Source organism: Lithobates pipiens, unplaced genomic scaffold, assembly GCF_037356315.1.
Source record: "Lithobates pipiens isolate NorthernLeopardFrog02 unplaced genomic scaffold, aLitPip1_a1.2 Scaffold_22, whole genome shotgun sequence".
NCBI classification, from domain to species: Eukaryota; Metazoa; Chordata; class Amphibia; order Anura; family Ranidae; genus Lithobates; species Lithobates pipiens.
Genome location: NW_027507784.1, coordinates 185,974,187 through 185,997,136, shown reverse-complemented (window position 1 = coordinate 185,997,136; position 22,950 = coordinate 185,974,187). Strand labels below are relative to the sequence as shown.

General features: G+C 41.4%; 1 protein-coding gene across 6 annotated transcripts in view; it reads right to left on the bottom strand.

The window, feature by feature from the left end:
* Positions 1 to 22,950, bottom strand: part of HECW2 (HECT, C2 and WW domain containing E3 ubiquitin protein ligase 2) — a 365,375-nt gene that overhangs the window by 77,856 nt on the left and 264,569 nt on the right. For all 6 annotated transcript variants that reach the window (XR_013261865.1, XM_077448729.1, XM_077448731.1 and 3 more), the window contains 3 exons: positions 11,878 to 12,028; positions 5,440 to 5,549; positions 654 to 778 (listed from right to left, as the gene is read on the bottom strand). Coding sequence is in view for 5 of the 6 variants with exons in the window: in XM_077448729.1 (XP_077304855.1) it covers positions 654 to 778; positions 5,440 to 5,549; positions 11,878 to 12,028 (386 nt within the window). In the remaining variant the exon portion in view is untranslated. The remainder of the gene's footprint in view (positions 1 to 653; positions 779 to 5,439; positions 5,550 to 11,877; positions 12,029 to 22,950) is intronic.

Below are 22,950 nucleotides of genomic sequence, written 5' to 3'. Positions count from 1 at the left end.
TGGTGTTGAGCCAAGACTGCAGTGCTTCTTCTCTAAGCATAAAGAACATAGTTTAAAGGTCACGTTTAGTGGTGTGCAGTGCAAAGTATTTTCCAAGTGCACATTTAAAACCCTGGAAATACTCTTCATCTTCCAGTGCTAACTGTGTTGAGGAATGCTTTATTTTCTGGGTTGCTGGTGGTGGGAGGAAGACTCTATGGCCTCCTTTCCCAATGACATCTTGGAACTGTGGCAGGTGGCCACGGTGTCAGCAGATCATTTACAAAAAGTTTTTATTCACTTAACTTTATCACTGGCACAAGCCCCCTAGTGACAGGGTACAGTGTGTTTGTCTTACGGGGACAATTTGAGTTATTGCCCTCTCTGCCCAGGCTAATTAGGTGTTTGTTCACATCTGAAAGGGCATGATGCTTGGTTAATATACCTCATCCAGTAAAAAAAAAAGGCCAAAAGGAAGCAAATAAGAGAAGTTCATTGTTAGGGTCTACATACACCTTAATGATAAACATACATGGTAAATTATTTTGAGTATGTAAGAAATCTTTTATCATGTATCTATTATATTCTCAGAAAACAAACTACTAGGTTATCATTTCTCCCCAGCTGAATAAAGTGATCATGATACATTTATTTGGAAACAGTTTACTACTTACGGGGTTTGAATGCAAAACTGTGAAGAACTCAGGACTAGTGAGGAATTTCACTGGGGGAGAGTGAAGAAGCAGACTGAGCCTCGACCTTGAGGTAGAATGAGGAAGTGCGTTCTCTCTACGGAAGTCTAAAATCAAATCATGATCATCAAGTCAGCAAAATTAAAATGTTACAGCTTCGCTTTTTCAATTTCCAAATTCTCTTTCATCATCTTTTTTAAAGTGGACCTGTGCTTCACCCCAGCAGGGTTCCTTTAATGGCGACATTGTTTGATTGTGAGTGTCTGGCAGCCACAAACCAAGTCATATCAAATAAATGTTTGGGAAACAACAACTGAACGCTGCTAAATAATACTCCACAGAATGGAAATTAATACTTTTAGGAAACAGAACAGTAAAAAAAAAAAAAAAAATACATAAAAAAATAAAGGAAATCTAGGGTCACAACATACACTTTCATTTTATAACAACAGCATTGTTAATTTTAACTATCTAATATAAGCTTACTTGAAAATCCTCCTTCATGTTGTGATTGCTACCTGTCTGCTAGCCATCTGTTTCCACAAATTCCTTATGGTTTGCCAGCAGTGATTCCTGTACTGACTCCACCTCGTGACACACCTCCGCTCAGCACCTCTGTAGTTCAGGCCGGTGTTGTGCCATATAGTGTCCGGCCAGAGCAGACAAAGCTTCGGAAAATCTCCGAAGCTGAACGGCGCCTGGTGGCCCCACCATCCAAGCGGACATAGGGTTGTGAATATTAGAGGGCCCCTCGCGGGCGAGCTTCACTCGCCACGCTTCGGGCTCAGCCTCGCTGCGCTCTGCTCTTTTATATTTCTACTCTATGTCCACTTGGATAGTGGGGATAGAACCTGGACTCACGGCGCAGGTGCCGTTCATCCTCGGCAATTTTTGGAATCTGTGTTGCTGTGTACTGAGCATGCGCAGTACACAGCGGACACTTTTGGATGGAGGACCTACAATACCGGCTCTGTTAAATGTGTGATACAGCAGTGTCTACCCACAGGACATAGTAACTACGTGTCACAGAATCCCAGGAATTTAATGTGTGGGAAACACCACATACTAAGTTTACAAGATTGTTCAGGTTAATAGGGGTAGGCTAGAAATAATTGAAACACAATGTTGAAATGAATTTGTGATTTTACATTTTGACCAAAGCTACACTTTAATGATAGATCCCTGAAGGATTTTCCCCCTTCATGACCAGTCATTTTTGCTATTTGGCACTGCACTACTTTAACTGGCAATTTCACGGACATGCAAAACTGAACGCAAATTAAATTTGTATCCTTTTTTTCACGCAAATACAACTTTCTTCTGGCGGTATGTGATCATCACTGGGTTTTTCAAAAAAAGATGAAAAAAAAAAGAAATTATATATACACACACACTATATATATATATATATATATATATATATATATATATATATATATATATATATATATTACACACACACACACACACACACACACACATATATCATTTTTTTTTACTTTCTAATTTCTTATGGTAAAGTGTATTCTGATACATGCGAGTGTGTCCCAAATAGAATGACCCGATTTAAAATAGTTATATTTAATAATGTGTTGCAGTTATATAACAAATTACAAACTTAAGTGAGTCCTCAAGTTTCACTCACCACATTATAAATGCTCTGTGCCTTCCACCTGCTGCACGGATAACATCAAGACAATAGCTGAATTCGTCCCCAACGTGTTTTGTTTTACATATCCCAATTAGGGATGAGCTTTGAGTTCAACTCCAACATCGGGTGTTCGTTGAACTTTATGGGGCATTTGCGGCAAATTTGAGCGCCACATAATGCACTGCAAGACCGCAGTGCATTGCTGTATGATGATTGGCCAAAGCATACTGAAAAATTAAATCTTTAGAGACTTCATTAAGTTTTGGAAAAAGCCAGTCCTTCAGCATTTCAAGATAGGAATGTCCCGTCACAGTGTTTTCTTCAAAAAAGAAAACGCCATAAAGCTTTGTAAACGAAACCGCACAAAACACATACATTTTTGATGAATCTTGCTCATGCTGTACAAGTTGTTGCTTCTCAAGTCCCCAAATGCGAACATTGTGACGCAAAACTTTACTGCTTGGATTAAACTAAAAAATCAACCGCAATATGAATCTGTCCTCTATGTCGTCTAAGAATATGACAGATATCTAAACGCTGTCTTCTGTCACTAAGGCCACTTTCACACTGGGGTGGTTTTCAGGTACTACAGCGCTAAAAATAGTGCCTGTGTAGCACCTGAAAAAACCGGCCCCTTTCACTCCAGTGTGAAAGCCGGAGGGCTTTCCCACTGGAGCGGTGCGCTAGCAGGACGGTGAAAAAAGTCCTGCTAGCTGCATCTTTGGAGCGGTGAAAGGATCGGCGTATTCACCGCACCTAAACCGCTCCCACCCATTGAAATCAATGGGGCAGCACGGCTATACCTCCGGCAAAGCGCTGCTGCATCTGCAGCGGCGCTTTGCGGGCAGTTTTAACCTTTTTTCGGCTGCTAGCGGGGGTTAAAACCACCCCGCTAGCGGCCACAGACCGCTGCTAAAATGACGGTAAAGCGCTGCTAAAAATAGCGGCGCTTTACCGCTGATGCCCGCACCGCCCCAGCGTGAAAGGGGCCTTACACAAATAGCTTGCAAACGCCAAACAGTAGTTTCAGGGATCACAAGTTCTCGGCTAGCACATTTTCCTCTGAAGTGTGTGGTCGCCACATTCAAATTGTTAATACCAATGATGAATGTTCTTTGCCACTGGTGGATCAATTCCAAAACGCTGTGTAAATGCACGCTGTACCATTGTTATGGACTCAGGTTTGTCAAATTGGAGAACACAAAACACAGTCTGTTGCATAGACACCATCTTGATAACGACTGAGGTTAAGGTCTATTTGAGCACTAGCAGGGGTATCTAGTGGCTGCCATTTGAAATTATAGGCCACCCCTATTCAAGTAGCACAGGTTTAATTTATTGGTGGTGCGTGATTGCACAGATATACAGTTTTAAAATCGGGTCATTCTGTTTGAAACACACTGTATTTGGTTTGCGTGAAAGTTAGAACGTCTGGTATAGATACTGGAATTTGTATTTATTTATTTTTTATACTAGTAATGGCAGTGATCAGTGACTTATAGTGGGACTGTGATAGTGCAGCGAGCAATCTGACACTAGCTGGGGGGTAGACTCAGGCTGACATCAATAGTGACACTAAGGCTACTTTTCACAGAGGCGCTTTACAGGTGTTTTAGCACTATAAATAGCGCCTGCAAAGTGCCTCTCTTGTCACTCCAGTGTGAAAGCCTGAGTGCTTTCACACTGAAGCTGTGTGTTTGCAGGACGTTAAAAAAATTCCTACAAGCAGCATCTTTGGGGTAGTTTAGGAGCGGTGTATATACTACAAATAGCGCCTGCAAAGTGCCTCTCGTCACTCCAGTGTGAAAGCCTGAGTGCTTTCACACTGAAGCTGTGTGCTTGCGGGACGTTAAAAAAATTCCTACAAGCAGCATCTTTGGGGTAGTTTAGGAGCGGTGTATACACCACTCCTAAACCTACCCTGCCCGTTGAAATGAATAGGCACCTCTGCCAATGTGCCTGCAAAGTGCTTCCACAGTTGTGCTTTGTGGTTGATACTAACCTCTTCTTCGGGCGCTAGTGGATGTTAAAAGGGCCTTGATATTGGCCGAAAAGCATCGCCAAAACAACGGTAAAGCGCCGTTAAAAGTAGCGGTGCGTTACCGCTGACGCTTTTACCGCCCCAGTGTGATAGTGTCCTAATACAGTGATCAGTGCCAATCCTATACACTGTACAATGTACAAATGACTGTACAAATGACATTGGCTGGGAAGGGGTTAACATCCAGGGTGGCGATCAAGGGGTGTACTAATGACATTGGCTGGGAAGAAGTTAACATCCAGGAGCCATCCAGGGGTTAAACGTGTGCCTAACAATGTGTAATGTGTGTATTATGTGCTGCTTTTACTAAGTGATCTTGCTGTTTATTTCCCTGCTTTATTCGGAGCTCTGCGTTGTTTACAACACAGATCTCCCTTTTGTGAATAACGGAGCTAATGAGCGGGTCCCCGCGATCAATCATTGGCCGGGAACCGCTTATCGGCTTGTACTGCAACAAATCACAACACATCTGGGGTGGCGCACGCATGTGCCCCCTACCCAGAAGTATTGATCACATACCAGATATGTGATCCAACTCAGAGCAGCTACCCTGCAGCAGTATATCTGTATAGGGCGGTTGGGAAGTGGCTAAGCACCTAGCACCCTGGGCCATAACCTCTGCCCAAAATTATCCCGACCTAACGCACTAAAAAAAGATTTAGGCAGCGCTATCTCTATTGTCTGCAATGCTGCTTTTATTAGAATATTAAATATTTAAAGGAAGGAACAAAATATTTGTGTAAAGGGTCTCATTTACTCAGGTCATGATATAGCTAGTAGTAGTTATCCACATTCAGTTGGACTTGTGCTGTAACGTTGAAGAGGTTTGGTAGCTTCTCAAAGCCACTTCTTTTGATCCTACGAATGTCAACAGATACCCCAGTAAACATATCCAGAAGGTAGCAAAGACACCTTAAACCAATGACCATGGAATGTTTCAATGTCCATTGTCCAAGAACAGGATGGAAGGTGCGATTTTTGTAACTACCTTGTTTTAGTTACATAATCCTATCCTTGATGTCAGGAACTAACTACTACTAGCTGAAACAAAATAATATTACAATGTATTGACAAACCTGCATTTGAATGATGATAATCAACATCCTCAACTGGTACCGCTGCATCAACTGGATTTGCAACCTCATCTGGTTGATCATTTGTCATTGTTCTTCGGATGCTTTGATACCTGTTATTGTACATTTTTTCAAGAAAATATATATTAATGAATTCATTGCACATGATTTACATACCTAGAAAAATAGAATTTTTGTATATACTGTCAAATCCGTTTCTATGGAGTTTAGGGGGCACAGGATTCAAAGGCAACTGGGTTATACTAACATCTACAAGAAGAATATGGACACTGACAATAAAAAAAAAAAAAAACAGCCCCCACTCCCAGCATGCCACAGTTTGTAGAAATCTTGTTTGTCAGTTTGTAGAAAAGACGTATTAGGAGTAAGATGGCTAAACACAAAGGAGTGGGACCATTTTTCTCTAAATGAAGAGAACGGCAAGTTCAAAAATCCTCTTTTTATTAAGGAGCGCAGGATTCATAGACAATTGAAACATCCAAAAAGCAATCCAACTGAGGGGTGGGCAACAATAACAAAATAACGGGTTTGCATAACCAAGCAACAAAACTTGAGACTGCCTGAAGCTCAAAGAGCTACCTGCTGCCCCATTTCTGAAGCTAAGATCAGATGAGGCCTAAACATTGGGGAAAATGCATCTAAACACAACAGAAGACCAGGTAACAGCCATGCAAATCTGGAAAACAGTGCCTAAAAGCTCAAGAGGCACTCACAGTTCTCGTAGAGTTTACTGTAAAAGGAAAGGGTTTGAACCTCATCCTCAAGACCATAAGCATAACCATTAATCTGTCTGAGCCCACAAGAAATGGTGGAAGAAGCTGGTTCCTTTTTACAGGATAATGAAACAGTCTTTTTAACGAAAGCAGAGGCTGCAAGGGAAACCTACAAAGCATGAGCTGCATCAAGACAGTGAAAAGAAAATTATTTCTGATGAACTGAAGCTGGACAAAGAGATGGAAGAACAATTAACCAATTAAGGTGAAAGGCTGAAACCATCTTAGCATAGCTATACGCGGCTCAAAATGTGTCCGGTTCAGCAGGGACTGACCAAATTTGAATTAATGTATGGGCACCAAGGTTGTACAATAAGGTTGTACTGAGTTCTTTTCAACCAGATTTTCCCCACTTGATCAGTGCTGCAGGCTATAGCCTGTAATGATGATCAGTGTATTCTAACAGTGGGCAAGTCTCTCCACTGTCAGAATACAATAGCTCAGCAAGGAGGACTCGAGTTAGTTTTTTTGTTCAACCAACTGGTTGAATGAAAAAAAACTATCATCTATGGGCTGCCTAAGGAAGGAGATACTGATCCTTAGCACTACCTCATGCTCACATTTTCTTAACAAGACTAAGATAAGACACACGGCTAACAGAGGTGATAATTACAAAATGCAACCTTGGGCATAACTAGGCATAAAAGTTTGAGTGTAAAAAAAAAAAAAAAAAAAAGACTTAATTTTCCTGCTGCTGGGAAGATGAAGGTGGGGCATACAGTTGGCCATAGAAGTGAATTGCTGTACACCCCTGTACTCGTGTAAATGTACATGCTGCTCTGTATCACTGCGCATGTGCAGGTGATGCGACTTCCTGAACGTGACATTTCCAGTTTGGTAAAACACACTGCACACACATGCATGGATGGCTGACAGAACTAGATATGAATCCCACAGAAACACAAGTGGCTGCATAAAGGCAACTACATGAGAAATGTCCTGTACCAAAGTATTATCTAAAGAATGGGAGGCTAGCATTTCTTTTAGAATAAATGTTCCCCTTGATGGTACTCAGGGACAAATGTTGATCCAGGCAGAAAGGTCAGGATTCTTCCCAGGGTATGTTCTCTGGTGTGAAAACTTTTTTCCTCACACCTGGAGAAGTATGCCTTCCATGGGCAAGGATAGAGCTTGCAGGGGAGATTGAATTCCTAGCTGTTAACAGCTTGAAAATTCCAATTCAGAGAGACTCCTGACTGTAAAGCAGGGTGGTAAACCAGGACTGCTTGCGTGTAGGTTTTTAAAAGAAGACTTTAGATCTACTTTGAAAACACCAGTAAACCTTGGGTTGGGTATTTACAAACTGGATGCTGAAAGCAGAAAGGGTTCAAATGGCTTGAGGTAACCAGGTCACTGTAAGTAGCAGCAAGGACTAACAGTGGTAGAATCACCCATTTCATATGAATAAGAGCAATGGTAGGGAGATGTTACATTATGTTGAAAGGCAGAAACAGAGTGCATATGAAGGATCCTCAGGCTACTGATTCAGCACTCAATTCTCCTGCATTTCAAACATTTCCATGAAGATTAAGAAAAAAAAGGGGTAATAATAGTTCAATGGTTCTCTGACATATAGTGGCCCCCAAAGATCTGACCATGTGGACAACTGATAAATAAGTCTTTAGAGAAAGGGTAGCACCAGACGCTGTGCCACGGCTCTGCAACTGGAAAGCACAGCGGCTAAACACCACAGTTCACAAAAGTCTGGAAAGTGCCACAAGCAGAGCTCAATGCCGAAATAACATATTCCAGGCAGGCCCTGCACTCAATCAGTTCAGTGGGATCCAGGTAAAGCCTCCAAACTACAGACCAGCTCAAGTAGCTTGTAGATTAAGTCCTGACTAAAGAAAAAATAAAACATAATACCAATAAAATATAACTGAAGTCAAAACTTTTTGTTTTAACTTTGGATCGAGAGGAATTAGAACAACTGTAGGTTTTTACTGCTGTCTGTGCCCCTGTTAGGGAATCACCCTCATCATTTGTCCTGTTTATCGTCATCATTGAAAGTAAAATAAAATCCAAAATTTTGGGTTGAAACCAGAACAGTAATAAAGGGGAAATCTTCCAGTTGCGTTACACTAGTGCTAGTGACCCTGGCGCCATCTCAAATTCTCTCACTTTGGAGGGATCTCCTTTCACTTTCTGTTTTGGCTATAAGACAGGAAGTGAAGGGAAATCACCAACAGGGCACAGAATTAGAATATCTGCTTAGAGGGAAATTAGCATCTAAATTACAAGTACCTGCATCCTAAATATTGGACAGAGAAAAATGGGTGAATGGGGCAGCAGGATTTTATTGGTACCGTCAAAGGTCATTACCAAGTATTGTTAAAATTAACTAATTTTATTTGTGTACAATCGTTACAATATACAAAATCCATCAGGACATAAAAAACAAATAGATACAAATGAATCCCTCTTGACTGGTTCTACACCCCCAGCCTTGTGGTCACTTCGACCTAGGAAGCTACTCCAGACAAGATGTATTAGTGTAGGCTGTCAGGCTTGACATTTTTACGGTTACCTGCTTCTTAAAGAGGAAGTAAACCCTGATGGGTTTACTTCCTCTTTTTTTCCCTGCAAAGGTAAAGCATAATGGACTACTATGCATCGCATAGTAGCTCATTATGTGTCACTTACCTGACACAGGAGCCAGCGAAGTCGCCGCTGATCCCTGTAGTCCGCCGCGTCCATCTTGCTGGTGGCGTCTCGCAGCTCCGACCAATGACAGCGGCGCAACCGCGATGACGTCACTCCCGCGCATGCGCACGGGAGTCGCGCCTCGCAGCTCCGTTGCTGTCATACGGCGAAGCCGCGATGACGTCACTCCCGCGCATGCGCACGGGAGTCGACAAATTTGGCAAATCCATTCTTGGATTTGCCGCATTTAGTGCGCCTGCGCGCCGCTGTCTACGGCGCATGCGCCGTAGACAGCGGTGCCCATTTTCGGGCAAATATCTCCTAAACCATATAGGTTTAGGAGATATTGCTTGGACCTACAGGTAAGCCTTAATCTAGGCTTACCTATAGGTCCAAGTTGTTTGGAAGGGTTTACTTCCCTTTTAAAGTGGTTGTATAGTCTTTTTTTGAACCTTTACCTACAGGTAAGCCTATAATAAGGCTTACCTGTAGGTAAAATTAATATCTCCTAAACCTGTACGGTTTAGGAGATATTTACTTTTCATGCAGCCACTGACGTCATGTGGCGCATGCACTGTTAAGGCCCGGCAGAACTGCAAGACCTTGTCAGGAAAAAGAGTCCTGCACGCATGCGCGGGGGTGACGTATTTCGGCTTCGGCCACTCACAGCTCCAGAGCCGCGATACCCAGAAGAAACGCAGAGGCAACATGTCAGCTCCCTCGGCGTAGATCGGGTGAGATACCGGCGCCTCGTTCTAAGGTGTGTATTTCAAAATGAGCTAGTATGCGCTGCATACTAGCTCATTATGGCTTTGCCTTGCAGGTTTTTTTGTTTTAAAACAAACAAAAAAAAGGTGCAGGTTTACTACCACTTTAAGTAGAACATATAGGGAATATGACACTGAAAGCAAATAAGAAGCATAAGTAGCTGTAAAAAATATCATAGTGACTGCATACCTTGCAGTTCTTTCAAATGACATGGTTTATCAGAGTAGTGTGGGGACACTTACCCCAAAAGTCAGATACAGCCAGCCAACAGTCGCATGGGGGCATCAAGGCAAAAACAGGACACAAAAGGCAAAAAAACTGACAGGTGTTATCGCCCTCCCTTTACCTATACTTGAAAGAAAAGAGATTCATCCTTTGCTAGTAGCCAGTAGCTTTGGTCTTGTAATTTGATCTTATCATGCATGGCACTTTGCATGGAACTTTGTCCGATCGGAACTTTGCATGGCACTTTGCATGGCACTTTGTCCGATCGGAATTCTCTACAGACGATCGGAAAAACTAATATCAGATCCTGCTCTCAAATTTTTTCTGTCTGAATTTCTGATGAAAAAGTCCGATAGAGCCCACACACGATCGGATTTTCCGACAATATAATCCGATCAGACCTCTTCCGTCATAATTTCCGACCATGTGTACAAGGCATAAGACTGTAGAACCTAAAGTTTTTTTATAATTGTAGTTTTAACACATTTATAAAACAGAGAACATTTATTAAATGCTCAGTATTTCTCTTGGTGATCAGTGTGTATCACAGCATTCCCACATAATGTTGCACTGTCAGAAGACACCGTCAGAACATCACCTGTCACAACCCACTATGTCAAAACACCTCAGTGCCTAAAAATTATCATATCAAACCTTCCATCAAAGGTTACAAATTACCCACATCACTTTTATCAATCCTAGAAAATATATGTGGGTGACAAGTATATATCAGTGGTGGACGCCAAGTGAGGGTAGTCACGACTTTGGGGGAGGGTAAAGGTAAGAGCCCCGGATGTAGTTCAGTGTTGACTTGGGCTTATGTAGAGAACCAAATGTTTGTCAGTCAAGAGGGGGCGGTGCCGGTTGCAAACGCTCATCAGTCAACTTATGTGGTAATGAGACCATGGATGAGTCAGTCTAGAAATGTGATTCAACTGCTCATCATGTGCGTGTCTGTTACAGGGAATGGGGAATTGTAATCATTCAATAGGAGGATGTATACATGACTCCAGGGGTGGGCGCTGATGCAGTGAGCCCAGAAAGGGTGTAGGTCATAAATGTTTGCCACTCATAGGGGGTGTTTTGCTGATAGAGGTGCTCAGGTACTGCTAGTTCAGGAGTTCATCAGGGTTGTGTGTCACAGGTAATCAGTCATGGGTGCTGTTTATATGATGCAGAATTGGGTGAAGATTGGTATGAGACTGGTACATATGACAAGGAGCCCAAATATGCAGGGGGGTGGGCGTAGGTAAAACATGCAGGTTCTCACGCTAAGTTGCTGGCTTCATATGGCCATAAATTCAGGGCAGATAATGGGGGGGGGGCTATGAATTTTTTATGAAAATTTTAAGGGGAGACTGTGATTCTAGTAGAGGTGCAGAATGTGCAAGCAGCCGCAGGAAAAAAAGATGTGCGTTTTTTTTTTTAAAGGTGAACTTATCTTTGAATTTGTGTTATAAAGCTCATTTAATAACAGTTTGGTGGGAGAATCACCACTATAAATGGCTATTACCCACTATGGGCCCATGGTAAAAGGGGGGGGGGGGGTGAGGGAATATTTGGAATTAAGCCTCATTTTGCCAGCCACATGTCTCGTCGATTAATCCACTAAGGGCCCATTCACACCATATGTGTTGGGCATCATTCACACCCAATCTACAGACAAGGCAGCTTTCCTTATGTCCTATTTTTGGAGTTTACACCAACGCACTGCAGTGGTGTATGCTAAAACAAACTATGACAGGATGTATTTTTGCTCAGCTTAGCACAGTGCAGACTTGGGCCAAACTAGAGTAACAATCATGGCCATCAGTGCACCAAAGTTTACTGAAGCAGACCAGAACCTCTCACTCATACACTGAGCAATATGAATGAATGTCAATAAATGCTCTCCAGTTTCCAGCTACACTTTTAAGGTTGGAAATGGATGGTGTTGCAAATAAGCAAGGTTTACAAATGAACCAAGTCTTGTATCTAAAATCAGCTGTTTATTAAGATCAGACATTCTCACCTTCTATTAAGCTGCTCCATCTGCTGGATAGAACTTGACCTCTGCAAAATTTGTGGAGCTGGAGGCGCTGTAGGACGCTGCCATGTTGTTGTACGATTTACATGATCAACATAAAATATCCTTCCATGACTGTCAATTCTTGCTTCCCAATCTGTAAGTACAAGAAACATAACAATATTGCAGATCATTTCAGTTCTTAAAATAAAAAAAATAAAATCTAAGGTTAAATGGTAAGATTGGTTAGGTAAAGATTTTGGAATTTGTAAGACTATTAATAATTAAGCTTAAATTACCAATATAAACATTTGTTAATGTTTACACACATTACAAAGCTCTAGCCAGCATGGTGATAATTATGCAATGGAAAGCAGAATTGCAATATACACCAATGTAGTCCTGCCTTTGCTTACCATTCATGCAAAACAAACACAAATGTTTGTTAAAGAAAGATCAATTTAAGAATCAAGATGCATTTTCTATATCTATATTATACAACCCCAATTCCCAAAAGGTTGGGGCACTGTGTAAAATCTATACTGGCCTGCCTGCAGTCCAGACCTTTCACCAATTTAAAATATTTGGTGCGAATTGAAAGGAAAAATACGATAAACTCCCAAGACCGTTGAGCAGTTAGAATCCTATCAGGCAAGAATGGGACAACATTCCTCCCCAAAACTCCAGCAAATGGTCTCCTCAGTTCCTAGATGTTTACAGAGTGTTGTTAAGGTGCCACACTGTGGTAAACATGGCCCTGTTCCAACTTTTTTTGAGACATGTTGCTGCCCTCAATTTCAAATTTACCTTATTTTTTTCCTAAAATGTTTAAAAATGTGATGCTTTCTATTTTCTATTGTGAATAAAATATGGGTTTATAAAATTTGCAAATCATTCTGCTTTTATGCAGATTTTACACAGCAACAAAAATGTTTGAATTTTGGTTGTTATATAGTTAGTAATCCTCCAAAATTGTTATACATCCAGATTCTGCACAGAGATGTAATTTGGCATTCAAAACCTGAATTTAGGCTGCAAGTACTAGAGTGAATCCACTCACTATTAAGTGCGCTATATAGAAATGCTAAATAATGGTGAATTAACATATATATATATATATATATATATATATATATATATATATATATATATATATATATATATATGTATAATGTGCAAAATTAGAAAAATAAATTCTTGTCCCAACTAAATTCCCAAAGTGACAAGTTCACATAAAAATATACCGGTGCATCTCATAAGATTTGAATATCATCAAAAAGTTAATTTATTTCAGTAATTCAATTCAAAAAGTGAAACTCATATTTTATATAGATGCGTTACACAAGTGATATATTTCAAGCATTTCTTTATTTAAATTTTGATGATTATGGCTTACATCTAGTGAAAACCCCAAATTTGGTATCTTACAAAATTTGAATATTACTTAAGACCAATAAAAAAAGGATTTTAAATACAGAAATGTTGGTTTACTGAAAAATATGTCCATGTACAGTATACTATGCCCCCAATACTTGGTCGGGGCTCCTTTTGCATGAATTACTGCATCAATGCGGCACTGTATGGAGGTGATCAGCCTGTGGCATTGCTGAGGTGTTATGGAAGCTCAGTAGTGGCTTTCAGCTCATCTGCATTGTTGGGTCTGGTGTCTCTCATCTTCCTCTAATTCATGCAAAAGGAGCCCCGATCAGGTACTGAGTGCATACTATACCGTACATGGACATACTTTTCAGTAAGCCAACATTTCTGTATTAAACATCCTTTTTTTATGGGTCTTATGTAATATTGTAATTTTCTGAGATACTGAATTTTGGGTTTTCACTAGCTGAAAGCTTTTATGAAAGCTTTTCTAATTTTATGAGATGTACCTGTATATATAGTTTTTTGAATACTGTACAAATGTTTCCGTTCAGTCATTGAAGTTGACAGGTGACTTTGACAGGTGGATGGGAAGCAGGAAGAATGCAAAATTGACAGTTCAGCAATTGCATATCTAAATGCAAACATAAATATCACAACCATGTATAATATTATAACTTCCAAAAACCACAATTAAACAACATAATTGAAAAATGAATACATAATTTAAATAAAAGGCTCTATTTATGTACAGTATCTCTCAAGTGAGTACACCCCTCACATTTTTGTAAATATTTTATTATATCTTTCCATGTGACAACACTAAAGAAATTACACTTTGCTACAATGGCACCTCATGGCAAAGAACTCTGAGGATCTGAAAGAAAAATTGTTGCTCTACATAAAGATGGCCTAGGCTATAAAGAGGATTGCCAATATCCTGAAAATGAGCTGCAGCACAGTGGGCAAGACCATACAGCAGATTAACAGGACAGGTGCCAATCAGAACAGGCCTTGCCATGGTCGATCAAAGAAGCGAGTGCACATGCTCAGCATTATATCCAGAGGTTGTCTTTGAGAAATAGACGTGCTCAGATCATATGCTGCACACTGCATCTTACTGGTCTGCATGCCTGTCATCCAAAAAGGAAGCCTCTTCTAAAGATGATGCACAAGAAAGCCCGCAAACCGTTTGCTGAAGACAAGCAGACTAAGGACATGGATTACTGGAACCATGTCCTGTTGTCTGATGAGACCAAGATGAACTTATTTGGTTTGGATGGTGTCAAGCGTGTGTGGCGGCAACCAGGTGAGGAGTACAAAGACAAGTGTGTCTTGCCTACAGTCAAGCATAGTGGTGGGTGTGTCATGGTCTGGGGCTGCATGAGTGCTGCCGGCGCTGAGGAGCTACAATTCATTGAAGGACCCATGAATGCCAACATGTACTGTGACATACTGGAGCAGAGCATGATCCCCTCCCTTTGGAGACTGGGCTGCAGGGCAGAATTCCAACATGATAACGACCCCAAACACACCTCCAAGACAACCACTGCCTTGCTAAAGAAGCTGAGGGTAAAAGGTGATGGACTGGCCAAGCATGTCTCCAGACCCAAACCCTATTGAGCATCTGTAGGGTATCCTCAAATGGAAGGTGTAGGAGAACAAGATCTCTAACATCTACCAGCTCTGTGATGTCGTCATGGAGGAAAAATATTGACACTTTGGGCCCAATTTGGACATTTTCACTTAGGGGTGTACTCACTTTTGTTGCCAGCAGTTTAGACATTAATGGCTGTGTGTGGAGTTATTTTAAGAAGGGGACAGCAAATTTACACTGTTATACAAGCTGTACACTCACTACTTTACATTGTAGCAAAGCGTAATTTCTTCAGTGTTGTCACATAAAAAGATATAATAAAATATTTACAAAAATGTGAGGGGTGTACTCACTTTTGTGAAAAACTTATATATATATTATATATATATATATATCTATCCCAAAGTGCCCATAAACAATCCTTGTTATCTTCGCGCACTAACGAAGTGTCCACCACCTGAGCTCACTAGAGATGTAGGACCCTTACAAATATTTCAGGTCATATACTGTATGCTTTGTGGAATCAGTAATACCTAAATGGTTCTGCTCCACCGAAAACTCACAACTGCATTACCTACAATATATTGTTTACTAATGACATATGAAAACATATAATGCTCCAAATAGTGTTGCCATTTAAAACTGCTTTTTATTTAAAACCAACGATACAAGCCATTGGCAAAATGCACTTACATGTAATGGCACGGTGCAGTGTTTTTCTATATGCAAGGAGTAGATCAGTGGAGTCTCTCTATTACAGTGTTAGTAAGCTCACAAGATGGTAATATTAGGTGCATGATTCATGCGCACGTGAGATTGTTTTTACCCCTACTTATTCACATAAAAGGGGGGGGGGGCAGGATATGGGTGCCCCCTTGTAAAGATTTCCAGATCAGATTCTGATAAGGCACCCCCTTATCAGAATCTGATGAGGCCTTTGTCCTCATCAACATTGGGACAAGGTGCTTTCACCCCCCCCCCCCCCCCAATGTTAAGGGCATGTGGCCTGGTATGGTTCAGAAAGGCTGCATGCTCAGATAAGGGTCTGGGATATGGATTTTAGGGGAACCCTATGCCATTTTACAAAGAATGTTGGCGTGGGGTTCCCCTCGAAATTCACATCAGGCCCGAAATAAACCGCCACTTCTTTTGTTTACATTCTGCTGCCAGTTGGGAATCCCGGTGACAGCAAATGAGTCATGATTGTTAACCACTTCCCGACCAGCCGCCGCAGATCTACTGCAACAAAGTGGCTCGGCTGCGCTAAGCGCCATACCGTACGGCCCTCGTGCCTGCGGGTAGGGGGGTGTGCGGGTCCCTGCAGTGATCAGATTAGTTTCAGAACTGATCAGCCTACAGGTCCAAGCCAATGATTTCTGGCCTGAACCTACTGATCGGTTCTGGCGAATGGCAGACTGTCCTCTGCCTGTGTATTGTAAACACAGGCAGAGCAAGTGATGTCATCTCCCCTCGTGGAGCCCTTTTCAGTTCCAGCGAGCGAGAAGACCCCCCTGAACACCCCCAAGTTACCCCTTTCACTCCCTGTCACAATGTCACTAGTATAGTGTACAGGTCTCTTTTCTGATCACCGTATTAGTGTCACGGGTGACTTGAGTTAGGTCTTAGCATCGGTTAGTGGTAGCGTCAATCCCAGACAGCATCAGATTTCAACCCTTTGATTGCCAATAGCACTAAAACACACACACACACACACACACACACACACACACACCATGCAGCTCCCTTACTATAATAGTGTCTGAACGGATCAATATCTTTACACTGATCAGATCTATGCTAGCATTCCCAGTAGTATACTGTTCCTAAAACCTGCTAGTACCTGTGTTTAGCCCCTCTGCCCAGCCCACCCAAAGTGCAGGATCAATAGATTACTGTAACTTTACAAAACACAGCACAAAAAACTGCAGCTTTAGCAGAGTACCGCCTGATCCTTGCTAACACTAACAGATAATTTTTAGCTATATTTATTTATTTTTGTATGTCAGCCACCCCTCCACACACTGTATATATGTCAGCGCCCCCCCCCCCCCCGTCACACCTGTATATATGGCAGCCCCACAAACACAAGCCTCTGGCCCCTCCCTGTACACAAACAGCCCCCCTCCCTTTCCTTCACAGCCCCTACTTGTAACTTCCTACCTGGTCCCAGCTCGTTTTTACAAAGCTGACATGTTGCTGATAAGCATAGTACAGGAACATCACTGCCACACGAGGGGTGCACATGCACATACTAGCCAGAGGTGGCAGTAAAGAGCTTGATGTCTAAAATCAATGACACAAGAACTGCAGAAACCATGAGATCATTTCTATACTGCACAGCATGGACCCCCTTCCCCCGTCCTGCCTTCTTATGGCCTGGATGGGCCCCCTCGGGCCCCTTACAGTTGTAACGGCTGTATCCCCCTGATGGCGGCCCTGGGTGGGACTCTATTATTATCCCTCCCGTCTTGACCAACCTGGTCTCTGCATCGAGGACTGTTTTCGTTGCTACCACATGCTAGTGGAGTATTAGCATAGGGTACAGCACGGCACAGTCCTAGGGCACATTTTTAAACAGTGTCTCGAAAGAGGAGATGGCCATTGCATTTTGAAAGACCCGAATGAGGAAACTTTACTGTTTCAAATAAAAGTGTAAAAAAAAAAAAAAAAAGTTTATATATATATATACATACACAAAAGCCCCCAAAATTAAAATATTTGTTGTTTTATTGTTATTCTCTCTCTATTGTTCTGCTCTGTTTTACTGTATTTTATGCTGAACTGTAATGTTTTATTGTTACTGTGTTTTATTGTTAACCATAGTTTGCTTTGCAGGTACGCCATTCAGCTGCAGCACTGATTTATTTATTTTGACAGCAAGAGGGTTTGCTCTCACGATACGATACGCTGTAGGCTCGCCCCTATGCTTTGGCATATATTTTTATTTACTTTTCTTGGCAGAGATTTCTTCATCCACATTAATTGATGTGAATGAAGAAACCTGTTAAGAACGGTGCATGTATGCCCATTAGAAGTAGGTGGATGCAGGACGGTAACCTAATGGTGGGCATACCACCAATTGATCAATATGAATGGAGGAATCTGTTGCCTTTCTTTATTTTAACCCACAGGCTGCATGAAAAAAACATTACAATTATATATACCGTATATACTCGAGTATAAGCCGAGATTTTCAGCCTCTTTTTTGAGGCTGAAAGTGCCCCCCTCGGCTTATACTCGAGTCATCGCTGTCTGCCTGCTCGATCAGCGTGTCGAGCAGACAGACAGCGGCCATTCTATTCTAATTCAAAAGCCGCGCCTCCGGCTCCGCCTTCGCCTGTGATAGGCGGAACACTGAATTTCCCAGCAGCCTGTGTTCCGCCTATCACGGACATCCGCTCATCCTCGTACTACAGACGAGGATGAAAGGATGGCCGTGATAGGCGGAACACAGACTGCTGGGAAATTGTGTTCCGCCTATCACAGACAGGGAGGCGCGGCATTTGAACAGGAAAATGGGCGCCGACGAAGAGCGGTGATCCTGGGACGGGACCGGACGGAGGCTCGGCTCGGCTCGGCTCGGCTCGGGACGGGACGGGACGGGACCGGACGGAGTCTCGGGACGGGACGGGACCGGACCGGACGGAGTCTCGGGACGGGACGGGACCGGACCGGACGGAGGCTCGGGACCGGACGGAGGCTGGGGACACAGGTAGGCTGGACACACAAGGCCTCTCACACACACACACACACACACACACACACACACACACACACACACAGGGATGGATGGATGGATGGATGGACGGACACACACACAGGGATGGATGGATGGATGGACACACACACACACACAGGGATGGATGGATGGATGGACACACACACACACAGGGATGGATGGATGGATGGACACACACACAGGGATGGATGGATGGATGGACACACACACAGGGATGGACAGGCATATCTCACCCTCGGCTTATACACGAGTCAATAGGTTTCCCAGTTTTTTGGGGGTAAATTGGGGGCCTCGGCTTATACTCGGGTCGGCCTATACTCGAGTATATACGGTATATATATATATATATATATATATATATATATATATATATGCCCAACAAGGACCAGGACAAGGCAGTTTTAGTTATCATCTTGGTATTGTTTTTATCAGCCTGCTGTCGGCGTTCATGTAAATGCAATCCTAGTTGCTAATTAGCCACTAGACTGCTATTACAAGCAGTGGGAGGTAACATTTCCCCCTCCCGCCATCTTCAATGGGTTTCTCTGGCTCTCCTGTCTCACTGGGGAACCCGAGAATGCAGCCGGTGGTTCCGCCAGATGACCATACAGCTGACTAGAACAGCTCCAATCATCACTATGGCCTAAGAAACCGGAAGCTACGAGTATTTCATTACTTCAGTTTCGCCGGATATAAACAGCGCCATAGGGAAAGCATGTTATCACACCGATCTTGGTGTGATCAGATGCTTTAAGGGCTGAGGAGAGCTCTAGAGTCTAATAGACCCCACATTTTTCAAAAAAAAAAAAAAAAAAGAGTACCTGTCACTACCGATATCATAGGGGATATATACATTCCCTCTGATAACAATAAAAATGATTAAAAAATAAAAATAAAAAAAAGATGAAAAGGAAAGTAAAAATATAACAAAAACGCAAAATAATTAATTAAAATAAAATAATTAAAGCACCCCCCGTGCATGCATGCAAAGGCGAATGCAAGCATCGGTCTCATATGTAAACAGCAATTGCACCATGCATTTGAGGTATAACCGCAAAGTCAGATCGAGAGAAGTAATTCTGGCAGTAGACCTCATCTGTAAATCTAAAGTGGTAACCTGTAAAGGCTTTTAAAATGCATATAGTTTGTCGCCGCTGCACGGGTGTGCGTAATTTTAAAGCATGTCACAATTGGTATCTATGTACTCGGCATAAGGTCATCTTTTATATTTCATCAAACATTTGGGCAACATAGTGTGTTTTTGTGCATTAAAATTCAAGGTGTTTTTTTTCCGATAATGCAAATATTTTGTGAAAAAATAATTGTGACACGCACCATTTTAATCTGTACGGACTCTGCTTTAAAAAATATATAATGTTTGGGAGTTCAAAGTAATTTTCTAGCAAAAAAAGGTGGTGATTGGTTTTCGGAGTCTTGTACGCAGCTAGACTCCCAAAAAGTCTATCACATGTGGTATTCCTGTACTCAGGAGAAGCAGCAGAATGTATTTTGGAGTATAATTCCACATATACCCACTGACATGTTTGAGCAATATACCATTTAGTGACAACCTTGTGTAAAAATAGTTTTGTCATTTTTCAATCACTTGTGACAAAAAAAAATATTCAAAAAAATATTCAATGGGCTCAACATGGCTCCGAAAATTCCTTGGGGTGTCTACTTTCCAAAAAAAGTGTACTTTGGAGAGGTTTTGTACTGCCCTGCCATTTTAGCACCTCAAGAAATGAGGCAGTCATACAATATATGCTTATTAAATTTTTTTTTACCCAAGACATGTGGCTGAACAATTTCGGCCTAAATGTATAACTAAAATTTAGTTTATTGGATTTTTTTATAAGAAAAAGTAGAAAATATAATTTTTATTTTTTCAAAATGTTCTGTATTTTTTTGTTTATATTGCAAAAAATAAAAATCTCAGAGGTGATCAAGTACCACCAAAAGAAAGCTATATTTGTGGGGAAAAAAGGACGCAAATTTTGTTTGTTTACAGCATTGCATGATCGCGCCATTACCAGTTAACCTCTTCAGCCCCGGAAGATTTGGCTGCTGAATGACCAGACCATTTTTTGCAATTTGCCACTGCGTCGCTTTGACTGACAATTACGTGGACGTGTGATGCTGTACCCAAACAAAATTGGTGTCCTTTTTTTCCCCCACAAATAGAGCTTTATTTTGGTGGTATTTGATCATCTCTGCAGTTTTTCTATCTTGCTCTATAAACAAAAAAAAAAAGAGTGACAATTTTGAAAAAAAAAAAAAAAAAAAACACAATACTTTGTACTTTTTTTTTTAAAAAAAGCTAATTTTTTCTCAGTTTAGGCCGATATGTATTCTTCTACATATTTTTGGTAATAAAAATCACAATAAGTGTATATTGATTGGTTTGCGCAAAAGTTATGGCGTCTACAAATTTTTTTACTAGTAATGGTAGCGATCTGCAATGCTTATAATGACTGCGACAATATGGCGGACACATCGGACAATTTTGACACATTTTTGGGACCATTGGCATTTATACAGTGATCAGTGCTATAAAAATGCATTGATTACTGTAAAAATGTCACTGGCAGTGAAGGGGTTAACCCTAGGGGGCGATCAAGGGGTTAATTATGTTCCGTTCTACATGTTCTAACTGAGGGGGGGATGGGACTTGCTAGGGGAAGAGATAGATCGGTGTTCATACTTTGTTTGATCTCCCGGTTCTCGCCGTGTCACTCGCAACGGCTTCGACGGCGAGCAGCTGGTACGTCTGTCCCTAGTGGCCACACAAAGAAGCAATGTAAAATGATGGCATTTCTCACAGCCGTGCCATGTTGCCGCAGTACAACTGCGGCGGCTGATCGGCAAGCGGTTAAAGAAGCAAAACCATAAGCAAACCAAAAGCAAAATAGCTGGCTGGCTGTATACGAACGCCCGTCCAAGAGACCAGGTACACGGAGACGTCAGCACGCCAAACTCCTTCTTTGCTTTTGGTTTATTTCTCATTGTAAGTGCAATTCTTTTTAATATAATAAATATTTTTACGATATTATGCCATGGTGAGCTTCTCTCTTTTGGGTTTCCCGTGACTGCCTTTGGGGTCTACATGTGTGCTCCAGTTAGCTGACTGAATATTTCCCATTGCTGGAGAAAGGTGTTCAGTTGATTCTTATTAACCGTGTCGTGTCCCAGGGAGAGGAGGTCCGTATTAAAGGCACCCGATACATCTTTAAAATTTAAAGGCCTCGATCGGGTTTAGGTCACAAGCCCTAAAGGCTTGCTAGCTGGTAAGCCTCAATTTTTTATGGTGGTCACATCGGTGGTGGATTCACACTTATTTCTTCTTTTCACGGTAAAAGGTGTTTGGGCGTTATTACTTTTACTTAGAAGTCACCTTAATTGGATTTTTTCACATGAATTGGACTTCTTTATGAATATATTCATCTATTTATTTATTTATTTTCTATGTGATATATATATATATATATATATATATTGGATTTTTTTATTTCCACTTAATTCTTATTTGTGATATTCACTTATCAATTATTTGGGATATTCACGTAATCTACTTTTGTGATATATTCATAGGGATTAACACTTTCCCACACTAAATTATTTTTGTAATTATGAGATTTGATCATATTTTCACCATATGAGCTAATTTTTCATTTTTTATTTATAGCAGGTTTATATATAGATTTTTATTTTTTTATTTTTTAGCGCCGCTACACTTTTTACTTATCCATCTTAGTGTTTTTTCTGTTTAGTGCAGTATCCACCCCTTTTTTCATTTTTGTTATGTCAGGCCGGTTCATTTTCGGGATTCATTTAGTTTCTTTGGGATTCTTTTCGTATGTTCGTTAGACTGGGTCGTTTCGAAAAGTTTTCTAACCCACCCAGTATAATTTAGGATGGATCCTTACTCATTGTAAATGGCTGCAGTTGTTAAGGAGTGGGTGGCCACCGCGTCTTTAACCACTTCAACCCCAGAAGGTTTTACCCCCTTAATGACCAGAGCACTTTATACAATTTGGCACTGCACTTCTTTTAAAAAAAATAAAAAATTAAACAAAATTTAAAGGACACTTTCAGACAAAGTTAACTTAGCCTTTTTGTTACCACCTGACGCAACTGTGGCTGTACTTACCCACCAAATTCTTATAGATGCTCCCATATATCTTCAGTCTTGGAAGTCTATGCGGACCCAGTGTTTAGGTGCAACCGGTGGCAATAATAATTTGGCCAGGGGATAAAAACAAGTTGGCACGCCACAGATTCCATGATCAGTAAAGTATGCAGCTAGCTAGAGAGGGTGCTTTCAGTCAAGGGGGAAGGAAGGCAGTATAAGTATATTTCCAAAAAG